This window comes from Lipotes vexillifer, unplaced genomic scaffold (genome assembly GCF_000442215.2).
Source record: "Lipotes vexillifer unplaced genomic scaffold, Lipotes_vexillifer_v1.1 scaffold619, whole genome shotgun sequence".
Classification (NCBI taxonomy): Eukaryota; Metazoa; Chordata; class Mammalia; order Artiodactyla; family Lipotidae; genus Lipotes; species Lipotes vexillifer.
Window position 1 is genome coordinate 1651541 of NW_006777082.1, and position 15404 is coordinate 1666944.

The 15404-nt window shown below is 36.5% G+C and overlaps 1 protein-coding gene across 1 annotated transcript in view; it reads left to right on the forward strand.

Moving 5' to 3' along the window:
* The window catches only part of SGCZ (sarcoglycan zeta), a 921190-nt gene that overhangs the window by 752159 nt on the left and 153627 nt on the right, over positions 1–15404 (forward strand). The window contains exon 3 of the mRNA XM_007450764.1: positions 3820–3921. Within this exon, the coding sequence (XP_007450826.1) occupies positions 3820–3921 (102 nt within the window). The remainder of the gene's footprint in view (positions 1–3819; positions 3922–15404) is intronic.

The following is a 15404-nucleotide window of genomic DNA, read 5'->3' on the forward strand; positions in this document are numbered from 1 at the left end:
CTGCCTGCCGATGCAGGGGACGTGGGTTCATGCCCCGGTGCAGGAGGATCCTGCATGCCGCAGAGTGGCTGGGCCCGTGAGCCATGGCCACTGAGCCTGCACTTCTGGAGCCTGTGCTCTGCAACAGGAGAGGCCACAACAGTGAGAGGCCGGCATACCGCAAAAAAAAAGTCATGTACCACAATGTTCATTGCCGCTCTATTTACAATAGCCAGGACATGGAAGCAACCTAAGTGTCCATCAGATGAATGGATAAAGAAGATGTGGCACATATATGCAATGGAATACTACTCAGCCATAAAAACAAACGAAATTGAGTTATTTGTAGTGAGGTGGATGGACCTAGAGTCTGTCACACAGAGTGAAGTAAGTTCAGAAAGAGAAAGACAAATACCTATGCTAACCCATATATATGGAATCTAAAAGAAAAAGGTCATGAAGAACCTAGGGGCAAGACAGGAATAAAGACGCAGACCTACTAGAGAATGGACTTGAGGATACGGGGAGGGGGAAGGGTGAACTGGGACAAAGTGAGAGAGTGGCATGGACATATATACACTACCAAATGTAAAATAGATAGCTAGTGGGAAGCAGCTGCATAGCACAGGGAGATCAGCTTGGTGCTTTGTGACCACCTAGAGGGGTGGTATAGGGAGGGTGGGAGGGCGGGAGATGCAAGAGGGAAGAGATATGGGGATGTATGTTTATGTATATCTGATTCATTTTGTTATAAATCAGAAAGTAACACACCATTGTAAAGCAATTATACTCCAATAAAGATGTTAAAAACATTTTTTTGATTAAATAAATGGAATATAAGTATATATCTGCCGCCACATTTTTTTTTGCGGTACGCGGGCCTCTCACTGTTGTGGCCTCTCCCGTTGCGGAGCACAGGCTCCGGACACGCAGGCTCAGCGGCCATGGCTCACGAGCCTAGCCGCTCTGCGCGACATATGGGATCTTCCCGGACTGGGGCATGAACCCGTGTCCCCTGCATCGGCAGGCGGACTCTCAACCACTGCGCCACCCGGGAAGCCCCACATTTTATGTTATATAGAAAATATAAGAAGAAAACACTGAGCTTAAGAATCAAAACTTTCCAAAATTGAATATGCATATAGCATAGGTAATATCACACTTAACTTTGGATGTCCAATTCTTTTATTTTTAGCCATCTTATAAAAACATTTTTTAAGATTAATATTGAACTGGGAGTTACATTCATGATAGAATTTGTTTCTATTTACTTGAGATAGTCTAACATTTGCCTTAAACACTTGCAAAGCAACTCCATGGAGAGCACTTTAGAACATTTCCTTTACGCAGGCATTTGAGAATATACATGGACAGTCAGTGTGTGAGATTTAGCCAAGAAAATCTCTCTGAAACAAAATAATATTTTAAAGCCACACATCACTTTACATGTACTATTATTCTAGACTCTGTGAAATGTACAGGGTTCTGTCTCCAGTCTACATCTGCAGCCACTCCTCAGGTGTTCTCTGGACCTCATGTCCGGAAATGTTCTCACCTTCAAGATCTCAAAATCTGAGTTTCCATTTTCTGATGATAAATCTGTCTTAGCATTTCTCGTATTTTTCTAACTCCTATTGAACTTGATGATTAATTTATCATCTGTTGCTATTCTTTACCCTGTGCTATTTTTGCAGCTGGACACAGCTGTTCTGGCTTTACATGTCTCTATCCAACAAGAAAAAAATAATAGCCTTTTAAGGGACATCATTTTTTTGTTACTTTAGAACACCACGTTCCTATGACTTTCTGCCACTCCTGTCTAGTAAACCCTCAGTTTTGAATCTCACTGTTAATTCTGCCTGTTTCTGTTGCATAATGGTGCAAAACTAATGAGAGCCAGTGAATGAGCAACCCTGTAATTAATGTCTATATCAGAGACACTTCAGTTTCAAAAGTGAGAGAGGATATTATAAAACTGGTATAAACTAGCTCTGTCTGAGAGAAACAAAAGTAGGCCTATTTTCCCATCAGAATTTGTCTCAGGGATGCTTGAAATTTTCTTATTTTTAAAAAATTTTAGGCATTCCCAGTGTCAGCTTTAAGTTTAAGCTGATAAGAAGTTCAAGCTCAAGAAGTGAATTCCTCTGTCTCATCCCAAATTCAGTTCAGCCAGGATCAATTCCTTTCTCCTTCCATGAAAAGACAGATCTCACCACCTCAAAATATTTCTCTCGGTCTTCTTAGTCCTTTTCTTTGTCTGAGTTTAAAAAGAAAAGTTCTTCAGTTCTTCCTCAAAATTCTATTCATTGTTCTACTACCTTGGCTTTCTTTTGAGGTCAGAGCAGAGGGTTGAGGCTATAGCTCTCATAATCTCTTGCCTTTCCTCTTCTACTAATCCCAGCCTCCCAGGAGGTAGAAGAGACGTCTTTCCAAGCCACAGACCTAGGCATTATCTAGGAGTCCCTCTTTGGTTTTATATACATTTTTTCCACACAGGACTTGCTCATCCATCATGATAGATTCGAGCGACACTTAAGCAACTGTCACAACCCAGCCTGCTTTCTACAGATGTGTTGGTTGATGGATAAAATTCTTTCTTCCAGTGTTGCTACTGGAAGTAGTTAGAAAGTCCAAAGTTGGAAAGTTCAAAGCTGAACTTATTTTTTCCATTGAGCCTATAAATTTTACTAGTCCAAGTGTAAAAATCACTACATGTCCTTACATAGTCATAGTTGTGAAACCTTGGGTCAGTCATAAATGGCCCTCTTTTCAGTATCTCCAGATAAAATTAGTCACCAGGTCTCGAAGGTTGTTCTTCCACCACACTTCTCACACTTATTACCAAGGTGTGCATTATTATTGATACTCTGTCAGATAGCTCCACAGAGTACTTCTGCCAGCTTCATCTTGAAGTGTAACTCTGATCATTTCCAGCCACTGAGCTATTTGAGAACTTCTTGCATTCCTTCTCTTGGATGCTGTGGTACATACAGACCCCTTAGTTTGCATTCATGGCTTTTCTTTCTCTGGCCTCAAAACATACTCCCAGTTGTTTTTGCTCACAATATTCCATTAGCCAGTTTGGATGGCATGCTATTTCCTAATTGCGACCAGAATGGTCATTTTGTTCCTCCCTCTAGGGACATCTTCTGTTGAAACTCCGTATTCTTAAGGCCTTTATCGTAGTCAGTATCTTCCATGAGAAATGGTTTACTCTCCAACCAGATGTGAATTCTCCTTTCTTTAATTCCCATGTTTTTACTATTTTTACTTTTCATCTCATAAATATTATTTGTGTACTGTTTTACCCTCCTCATAGAGTATTATTTTCTAAAGAAAAGGATGTATGATTAACCCATGGTTAAAACACTGGGACACCATTCTTACTTACACTAGTCAATCATTTATTGCTTGTACAAATGTGACTATTTGATTGTAGTAAAAATATGTGTATAACTGTCATGTAAAAATAATACTAGATCTCTCTGCAGAGTTGTTTTCAATAATCAGGTAGTAAGTATCATTTTACCTAATAAATAGTTAAAAGGATTGATGCATGAAGAAAGTACAGGATTTATTCACAGATGAGTCCCAGTCTCTGTTAGAACTTGAAAGAGATACTAGGTCCTTTATACTCCTCTTTCCCCGTTCATTTTAAACAGAGCCCACCATATGCATGCAAACTGATGCAATCATTCATTAAGTAGATTCAACCTCTCATTTTCCTTAAATCATCGCTGATTTGAGCTTACTGTTTTCTCAACTTAGGCCTAAGAAAATTATGGCCAGTTATTCATTCTCTAATTAACCTAAAAGTGAACTATATTTCATTGCTTGTAGGATGGTATGGGAAATCTGAGAGTCACCAAGAAGGGAATCCGACTTGAAGGTATATCTGAGTTTCTACTTCCATTGTATGTGAAAGAAATTCATTCCCGAAAGGTATGTGATGCTATTGGCTTTGGCTTACTGTGAAAGATAATTTAGAGGTTATGTTTTAGCTTAAAATAGGAGGACAGATACCTCTTATCTCTTCAGTATGCATTTAGTTATTTTAAGCTAAAGACTTATTTGAAGAAATCAAAACAATGAAACAATTGAAAAACCAGTGGAGAAGTTAATTTCAAACCGACAAATTAGAGAGCCATTTCCAATTAAACTGCAGTGTTGCTTTTGTTAGTCTATAAAATATGCCCTTCTGTTTTCAATGGATGGACCTTAAAAATCCAGTTATATTAATTCCAAAAGGGGCATTTAACATATTTTGAGTAATTTCTGCAAGAACCTTGACTTGAATAAATGATATTAATTCAATGTATTTTACATCTTTTCAGCTTTAACGGACATGCATTTTCTAAAAGAGGTGACAAAAGGTCTTAGTACAGAAATTAACTTTATTTCTGGATGTACATTATTTAAAACCAGTAAGAATATTTATTCTTTCAAATGTATGTGTGTATGTGTGTGTGCTATGTGTGTTTTATCACCTAGCAGCATGCTAAAAATCAAAGCATTATAGCTTAGACATTGTTCATTTTGGCTTAAGTGTGTTATTTCTCAGAAGGTAGTATCTTTGGTACATCAGAATCTCACTAGACTCTTTCAAATGTAATAGGCTTTTCCCTGGGATATGTGTGTATGTGTGGAAATAAATTTAGTAAAACAGAATAATTAGAAAGATTTTTATATAAAATGTGGAAAGATTACTAACCTTATTTCATAAATATGAAAGTGTATTTTAGACTAGAATGTTTTAATATTAGCAATATTTTAGCAAGTGAGTTGCATAGTAAGCCAAAATTTTATAATTTGCTTCGAGGCTATTTTTCCCTTAAATATCAAAGTGAACCCAGAACAAAGGATTCCTTTTCATAAAAATTTTAATTAGGATAATTATATTAAGTTTAAATTTTATTTTGTTATGTGTGAACTTGCAGAGCTTCCTAATATACTCTATTGACTGCTACTCTGGGTACTGGAAATTTTTTATTAATATTACTTTCTGGATTTTGGTCAGAGAATAAATAATACAATAGACACATGTATGAACACCTGACCTTACTGATTAAACTACCAAAACTAATTAAACTTAAAATAAAAAGTTTGTTTGGTGTTTTTATTTGATTTGATTGTTAGGAAAACTGAAAAAATATAGCATGCTTACACATGTTAGCATCTTCCCTTTGATTGGAAGTTATCACCACTCTGTTATTTTCTGGTTCCTTCTTGTGTTTGGCACCACTAAACAGTTTCATATTTAAAGAAATGAAAACTCATACTTGGAAATAAAAACAGTACTTAACATAGGACAAAGGTGAGAGTCATCATAGGCAGGAACTTCTTTGAAAATATATCCTATTGATAAGTCTGGGATGGCAAAAAAAAAAAAAGATTTATCTTCAAAGCCATTTTAGACCAATTTGGAGCAGCTTCCTGCAAGTACAGTTTAGAGAAGGATTGTGAAGCCCTCTGCCAGCAGGAGGGTCATAGAATTTACCTTCCTAGTAGGAACATTTTTTAGGGCAAGCAACAGATGTAAACGAGGATACTCCTGGGAAACGGGGATGTATGTTGACTCCAACTATGGACCAAATAAGAAAGAATTCACTGACGATATAGCATTAAAATGTGAGGTGGTGGCAGATGGGCTTTCTAACCTTTATCTCTGGGAAAGTTCACAAGCATTTCTTTTTTTTTTTTTTTTTTTTTTTTTTTTACGGTGCGCGGGCCTCTCACTGTTGTGGCCTCTCCCGTTGCGGAGCACAGGCTCCGGACACGCAGGCTCAGCGGCCATGGCTCACGGGCCCAGCTGCTCCGCGGCATGTGGGATCTTCCCGGACTGGGGCACGAACCCGTGTTCCCTGCATCGGCAGGCGGACTCTCAACCACTGCGCCACCAGGGAAGCCTGTTCACAAGCGTTTCTAAAACTCACCATATTGATAGAAATCTATATGCTCCCTTTCACATCCCCAGTCCTGTCGCTTCTCCTCTCGTTATCATTTGCCTCTCAGTAACTGCGAAGCATGATACAGCCCAGGCAGGTGGCAGCATGTTCCATCAGCAGTCAGACGGGAGGACTGGTTTGAGAACAGAAAAAGAAGGAGACTCATTTATTCCGTGGAAATGTCTCTACCCACATACCACAAAAAAATAAATACTTAAAGAAAAATATATCTTTTATAAGCAGTCCCCATATTAGGATTCTCTTGTCCATGAATGAATGCAGTTGTTTTTTCTCTGCCGTGAAGTTTATTCACTGTTTCAAAAAGCCAGCCACAATGTTCCTGAGCCTTAGTTTTCTCATTAATAAAGTGAGTTTGGTAGAAACTTATCAAAATACGTGATTCTTAGGTTAAGAAAGAACACAACAAATTCAGTAATACTAGTAGAGATGAGGTTTTACATTATTTTTTTAATTCCACTTAGTTCAGTCTTTCCACACATTTTCATGTATTCAAATGTTTTTATGGTAAAATGTCAAAATTCCTGTAGGCAAAATAAGAAAATCTATTAAATTCAACAGATACTTACAAAGATTCAATTAAGCTGAGAAAAATAGTAGTGTACAAACAATTTTGATTTGTGCATATTTTTTTCCTGCAGTTTTGATTTGTGTGTGTGTTTGTGTGTGTGTTTTCCTGCGCTAATGCCAGTGGATTGCCTTCTTTCTATTTAGCCAGTATTCCACTCTGAAATAAAGAATTTTCTTATTTAAAATTATTTTCTGGTTACATAGGTATTTATTTAATCCTATACATGGAAATGTAATACATTTCTATTGGTCAGAAAATGCAGCTGCCCACAGACACACACATCCAGCCTCTTAACTTAAACCATGGGCTGTTTCTACCCTACAAGCTAACTGTAGGGTAGTTGGATGTCTCCACCACCAAATTTCTATAGATATTTGAAATTCTATTATTATCCAACGCAGTTTACTCTCTTATTCATGCTTAAAGAAAAAAAAAAAAAAACGTTTTAAGTGGTTGATCATATCAGCACACAGAGAAACATATTCTATGTTTAAAGTATCTTACAATTCAATACATCTTCAAAATTAACATTATTTTCAGAGAGTAGGTACTCACTGAACATTTGTGAAGTTAAATATATAGTTTTCTTTAGATACAAAATATTCAAAGAACTTGGGATTTGACCTTGCATATATTATAACGTTCTGAATGGGTCTTTAATGCATGTGGTCTAACTTTAGGTTAAATATTTGAAGTATCAGGAAATTAGGACTTGTAATCACCAGATTTGTTTGTTTGTTTGTTTTGGGGTTTTTTTGTTGTTGTTTTTTTTGCGGTACGTGGGCCTCTCACTGTTGTGGCCTCTCCCGCCGCGGAGCACAGGCTCCGGACGCGCAGGCCCAGCGGCCATGGCCCACGGGCCCAGCCGCTCCGTGGCATGTGGGATCCTCCTGGACCGGGGCACGAACCCGTGTCCCCTGCATCGGCAGGCGGACTCTCAACCTCTGCGCCACCTGGGAAGCCCAATCACCAGTTTTTTAATGTAATTGAAAATTTCTCAAGGTTTCATGAATTCAGAGTGCTCAGGTGGTTAGATTATCTATATTTCACTGATTGTTACCAGAAAAAAATTGCATCATTAGTTCTCTAGGACTATCTTAAGTATTATCCAACTTCATCTGATATTAGCTGAATACCTCTCATATTTTTTTCCGTTTAAGGATCCTCATTTAAGGTGGTACCTCACTATTTCCCCTCATCCCAGCATCCTGCATGACAGATTGATAATTGTGTCAGGGGAACGGCTACCAGATAATTCCAGTTCCTGTAACTCCACAACAAAACAAAGAAGTCTACATTTTTTTTTAGGATTCCTGTGTTAGCAGAGCTGTGAGCAATGTTCTACCCTCTCTTCACTTCCAGTCATTTCACTTGGCTTCAGAGCTGTGATACTAACTGGGTTCTTGGTTACAATCAGTTTTTCATCTCCTGTGTTCAATTCTTCTTTATAGAATTCAGACACAAAGCCATGGAGCCAGGCAAGTTCAGCAAATCTCTTCCCTGGTTATACAACATGATAAATCTCCTGACCCTGTGTCCTTCAGCTACCTTGGCAAATCTCTTCTATGCAGGTTTCTTTCTCCCATGCAAACCAATCACAAATAGATATCTGCAAGCTTCTATAATCTTTTTATTATTATCATTCTTCTTATTATTTCACATTAAGATGTTTAATACTGATGAACTTTATTATTTACTGTAATGTCTTATTCAAGTTAAAACACACACATACACACAAATCATCCCAAAATCTTTACACTCAAGGAAAAACCTGGTGAACATCATGACAATTATATAATTATATATTTGCACAAATAAAATGATAAATATATAGGGAGACATGTACCTGCTATTTATAATTAGTATATTATACATAATTAAATAGAAGAAACATAAACTGACATAAATTGGAAAGAATTGCTGACCTTTAATATTTTTTTACCACAAAAAAATTTTTTTTAAACTGCCTTTATGGTTAAGAATAAAAGACAATGAAAACCATTAGGAAACTGGATGCATTAGCTCCATGTTTTCATTTCAGACAGTCTTCATTAACTCCCTGCAGTGCAATTTGGGGTGATTAGCTTCCCTCCAGTTTGTCTTCACCCGTATTCATTTTCAGGTTTTTTTGATAATTATATGATTTTAACTTTGTCAGAGTTCATAATATTTACATTCTGTTCTGCAAATTTAATTGCCTTGGCACTTTGGTCTTAACTCACAATACAGATGCCTGCCATTCTCACCACCAGTCCTTTTTTTATGGATTCTCCAAGACTGAGTTCATTATTCAAATCATTCCTTCCTTTCTTGTATTTCATTGTTAATTAGCTTTGTGTGTTTGTTTGCTGATACTTGAAATATTGCATGCGAAAGGTGTCTGACTGTTATCTTTATTCTTTTCTGGAATGTTATTAATGGTTCATCCCTTCTTTTCCTGTTAGCTCATTGCTCTGTGGAATTCCAGCACTGAATATTGCCATAAACAGTCTCAGGAAAGTCTGGTATTTTTCTCCTGTTGATGACAGGCACGTTCTACCTGGATGTCTGATATATTTGTGCCATTTCATTTCTTTCATTTCAGGAACCTTTTCTATATTATATCACTCAATATCTTTCAGTTACATTTGTTAAGGTTTTCAGAGAAAGCAATAATTCTTATGTTGGATCTTCTTTGTCCTCCACAGCTATCATAATTTCTCTAATTATTTTAAACTTTGTATGTTTCCTCTGAATACAAGTAAGTTATTATCTATAGCATGGTCCCCAACCTTTTTGGCACCAGAGCCCAGTTTTGTGGAAGACAGTTTTTCCACGGACCAGGGTAGCAGGGGGGATGGTTTCGGGATGATTCAAGTGCATTACATTTATTGTGCACTTTATTTCTATTATTACACTGTAATATATAATGAAATAATTATACAGATCATCATAATGCTGACAGGAGGCAGAGCTCAGGCGGTAATGCAAGCGATGGAAGAAAGCTTCCTTTCTTCCTTCCTTCCTTCCTTCCTTCCTTCCTTCCTTCCTTTTTTATTTCCTTCATGACCAATAGCCCCCAATACCATAATTTGAATAGTCCATTTTCCCATCGCTGATTTGTAGTACAACTTTCCTCATATACTACATTCTTAAATGTACAAAGATTTATTTATGGCCCCTCTATCTGTTCTATTGATATATTTGGACTAAAACCAAACTGTAACTTTAAGGAACTGTTACAGCAAGTTCTTTTTTATTGCTCTTTTTCAAAACCTTTTGACTATTGTGCATTTTCTCTTCCAAATGAACTTAATAATCAGCTGTCAAGTTTCATAAAAATTCCAATTGGAAACTTAATTATGGTTGCATTTAATTTGAGAAAATTGACATCTTTATAGTTTTGAGATTTTTCTATCTAGAAATATGGCTTCTCTCCTGATTTTTTTTTCTTTTGAGAACTTACTTTGTGTTGCTCAGGAACATTTCTTAACATTCTTTTTCATATAAGCATTACAAGTTTCTTGTCAATCACTTTATGGTTCATATTGTGTATGGGAATGGGTTTTCCATTCCTTTTTCTCTTCACCTTTGTGCTTGTGGAGAAAAACTCTCCCTTTTGGTGTCGTGAATGTAAGCTGGCCATTTTCTTGAAAGTTTTTCATTTCTATTATATTTCAAATCATTTTTGTGGCTGTTCGGCAGATAATGGTTTTTAACACTAGCTAACATTCAGCATAGAGTAAATTTCTGAAGTCCAATTCCTGGCTTCAAATCCTGGCTCTTGTTACTTAGCAGTTGTGACTTGTTACCTGATTTTACCTCTCTGTGCCTTACTTTTATCATCTGCAAAAGTTCATAGTAGCCCCTAATATTTTTAGGGACTAGAGTGTTATGGTTTTTATTAGAAGACATAAACGAGGTAAAACTTTTACCACAGAGTCCAACACAAGAAACAGTATTGCTTATTATTTTTAATGAAAGCCAAACATTATACTAAGTCCTTTGCATATTTTTCATCCTTTGCATATATTTAATCCTCACTGTGTGATGAGTATTATGATCAAAGACAGTATATTTTAAAAGTAGAATATAAGGATTTGATAACACATTGCAAATGGGATGTGAGAATAAGAGAGAATCACATATGTATCAAGGTTTTTTGTTCTGAGTAGTCACCATTAGCCAATTTGGGGCAAAGTAGGGAGTGGGGGAAGTTTTTGAGTACAATTTTGGAGCTGAGAATTTTGTCTACTAGAAGATCAGGCATTTCAAGTTAGCAGGTGGCTATCTAAGTGTAGATTTCCTGTTGAGGTATAAGCTCGAGACACAAATTAGAAACATTTTTATATCAATATTAATATCTATATCTATCTATCTAATTTAAATACATGAGATCAGACAAGAATGTCAGTAAGTGTGGATAGAATACTGAATATTCTATCTATAATCACTATAATCCATCATTCCATTATTGAAGAGTTTGGAAAGAAGTGCAAGAACCAACCACAGACCAAGAAGGAGAGATGGGTGAAGTAGTAAGAAAACCAAAAGAGTATATGGTGTCCTGAAAGGAAAGAGAAGAAAGTGTTTCCAAGTTGATAGAGTGAAGAACTGTTTCTGATGGGTCAAGTAACATGAAGTCTGAAAATCCATCCTTCTATTATTAGCTTGACTATAGTCTGGTCAGAAATCAATGTTTTTTCCATATTTTTAGATATCTATCAATGTAATTTTTATTATTTCTCTCATTTAATATATTCAGTGGATTCCATGAAAAGATATCTAAATGCCAAAGCAACAACCCTGTGAGGTGAACAGAGCAGATAATTTTATTGCCATTTTGCCAATACTTTACCTCAAGACTTAGGTAATTTAAGTGATGTGTCCAAGGTCTGAGGACTCAAAAGTGAGCCAGAACTCACATCTCAAGTCATTGCTTCTTGTTCTATCCACCTCGTCTTTGCAAAAGTTTCTTCTATAGTTGTCTCTCTGTAAATTGTAGACCTGCTGTTCTAAATAATTAATGACTGTAAATATTTACAGTCTGACAGCACTAGAAATAATAGGGCTTTAAGTTCCTCATTCTTTTTTATTATTGGAGCATAGTCGATTTACAATGTTGTGTTAGTTTCTGCTGTAGAGCAAAATGAGTCAGTTATACATATACATACATCCACTCTTATTTTAGATTCTATTCCATATAGGTCATTACAGAGTTTTGAATAGAGTCCTGTGTGCTATAAGAATAGTAGTTCTTATTAATTATCTATTTTATATATATAGTAGTGTGTATATGTCAATCCCAATTTATCCCTCCCCCCTTTTCCCCCTTGGTAACCATAAGTTTGACTCAATTTCTGTTTTGTAAATAGCTTCATTTGTACCATTTTTTTAGATTCCACATATAAGTGATATCATATGATATTTATCTTTCTCTGTCTGACTTACTTCACTCAGTATGATAACCTCTGGGTCCATCCACATCACTGCAAATGGCATTATTTTGTTCCTTTTTATGGCTGAGTAATATTCCATTGTATATATGTACCACATTTTCTTTATCCATTTTTCCATCAGTGGACATTTAGGTTGTTTCCATATCCTGGCTATCGTAAATAGTGCTGAAATGAATATTGGGGTGCATGTATCCTTTCAAATTATGGTCTTCTATGGATATGTGCCCAGGAGTGGAATTGCAGGGTCATATGGTAGCTTTATTTTTAGTTTTGTAAGGAATCTCCATACTGTTCTCCAAGTGGCTGTACCCATTTACATTCCTCAGTTTTGATGAACTTAAGCTTCTGTTATATTTAACAAATATCTACAAATAATTAATCTGAGCCTCTTTATTGAGGTTATGTGTACATGCTGGTTAAGGAACACTAGTAGTGAATACAGAAAAGATAACACACATTTGTGCAACAAAGTGCTTTTCAGTGTTTGTAAATTCAGACATCTTTGGTAAAATCCACTCAAAGCTGAGGAAAATATCTAAATACAAGGATAAAAATAAATAATTATATACGGTTTTTTAAGTGGTTCATAGATGCCCCTCAACCATGTGTCAACAGATGAAAACACTGAAACCACCTATGTAACTACTCACTCTAGTTTAATAATCCTGAACATTAAACTTTGCAATTTACAAAGCATTTTTATACATATTACCTTAATTCATACTGCTGTACAGGTGGAGATATTGTCTTCATTTGCATATGGCAATTTAGCTGTCTCAAGTTGTGCAAAGAAAAGTCTTAATACTATGACTCAAACGTAAATTCCCCATTCTGATTCATTACTTTTAAACAATTCATAAAATTAAAAATTATTCCAGGTAAAAGGAAGAATATATCTTAGGTAACTCTATAGGTAATCTCATTTGACCATTGAAAATTTTTATTTGAAAGGAAAATTAAAACCTTTGAGCTATCAGAAGATACATTTTAAGTACTGATTAAAACTGTGTCTTACTGGGCTTCCCTGGTGGAGCAGTGGTTGAGAGTCCGCCTGCCGATGCAGGGAACATGGGTTCGTGCCCCGGTCTGGGAAGATCCCACATGCCGTGGAGCGGATAGGCCCGTGAGCCATGGCCGCTAGGCCTGCGCATCCGGAGCCTATGCTCCGCAATGGGACAGGCCACGACAGTGAGAGGCCCGTGTGCCACAAAAAAAAAAAAAAAAAAATGTGTCTTATTACTTGTCCAAAATGAAAAAATTATCTTTCATTACCAAATTAAAAAACTTTTTAAAAACAGTTCATCATATTTGCCAAAGTAATTTTTTTACATATTCTCCAGGAAATCCATATTTCTATTTCTGTGTATGGTGTTCTGGGCTAGACCCACAGAAGAAAGAATGTGAATAATTTGAACACAATGAATCTTGTGAGAAAAAAATAGCATGGTAGGAAATCCTCATTAAGCTAGGACATGGTTTGATGTTGCTAAATATATAAGTGTAGGTGAGCTTGGTTATAGAAATGCAGTAATCCATGGAGTTAAAAAAATGTAGGAGGTTCTAAAAGGAATTCTACTTACCGTATATTTTTTCCAGAGATGATACTATTGTCCTGTCACAGGTGTTGTCTCTCACACACTGCAGAAGCCTTACAAAGATGTGAAGATTCCCTCCTTACCTCAAATGTAGTTGTTTTTATAAACAAACACATAAACCAATTACCTGTAGTGTCCCATCTCGTTCTTTACCAAACACACACACACACACACACAGACACACACAGACACACACACACACACACACACACACACACACACACACTTAGCCCTACACTTATTTCTTCCTCCAGAAAAGATGTGAGATAACGAGATAGCAAACCTAGAACAAAAGGGAAGCACATTATTTTTTATTTTGTAGTTCCTTGTCCTTAGAGGTCAGGCCTGAGAACTGAGTATGGGAGCAATCTTAGTGACAATATTTTTACTTTCAATTGGGCCTTCCATACTAAATAACTCTCCATGGGTCAAGTTTGTATGCTTCCATATGAAAGCATATGAGCTGTACTTAGAAGAATGTTTGAGATTTTGATTCTGAATTAGATAATTTGTGAGCAAGAAAATAGTTTATAGAAGACATAGTTTTTTTCAGGAAAAAGTGGTTTGATTGAGGAATACTGTGAGGTAACAGTCTCAAACCCAGGCAAGCATACCCCTGTGGGTGTTTCAAGACTATCCATGGGGTACTGATGCATGGAGATCTGTTTCCTGAGTCTCAAGTTTCAAATGCACTTGTTCCTAAATTTGATCTGCCCAAGAATGACCCTGTAGCTGCTACTTCTCTTTCTTCCAACTTCTCTACCATTACCACGTCCATTTTTTTTTTTTTTTTTTTTTGGGGGTACGCGGGCCTCTCACTGTTGTGGCCTCTCCCGTTGTGGAGCACAGGCTCCGGACACGCAGGCTCAGCAGCCATGGCTCACGGGCCTAGCCCCTCTGCGGCATGTGGGATCTTCCCGGACCGGGGCACGAACTCGTTTCCCCTGCATCGGCAGGCGGACTCTCAACCACTGCGCCACCAGGGAAGCCCCAAACATTATTTTTCAGAAGCAACAGATAACTGTCATCAATCCTTTGTTTTTCCATTAAAAAATATATTGCTCAGGACATAAAAGGTTGAAAATGGGGGATGAGTGGCTGGCTAAACAAAGTGGGAGTATGAGGACACATTGCACCTGAATTAAAAGTAAAAAGATAGATAGATAGATTGATAGGTAGACAGATAGATGTAAAAAAGTAGAGAGAAGAAAGTACTAGTCGCTAGATAAGAACAATTGAAGGAGAAGCCTATCCATCCAGGTTATATGGATGGCAAAATCCTCTGTCTTAGAATTATAAATCAAAAATAAGTTAGTTATCATGGGGTAATATTAATATATTTATTTGAAATGAAACATTCAAATATTTTTCTGATAGAGAGTAAGTCTGGGTTTACTGATGAATTAGGTTATATGGCAAACATGTTCTGTCATTTGGATAAGCTCAATGCAGGGCTCCACAAAGTTTGAGCATTCTACAGAATATATTTAAAATACATATATAATATGTGGGGTCAGCTATTCTGTCCCTTGCAAAAAACAAACTTTTGATACCAAAAATATTTCAAAAATAAGCTTAAAAATATTCAAGGACATATAGTTTAAAAAAATATTTTAGGAAATGAGTGAGCAAAAAAATATTTGATGAACATGGATATAAAGGAGCAGAGAAACATTGATTTGGAATGCACCTTAGGGCTTCACACATGCAGGGTTTGAATGCTAAGGAATTTGGAATTTATCCTCAAGGCAATGAAACTCTAAAGTGCCTGTGTTATCTTATATTTGCTTAGTTTACTATATTTCAAATTAATGAAATGCATTTATTTTTTGCAAATAACAAAAGCTCTCCACTCTTT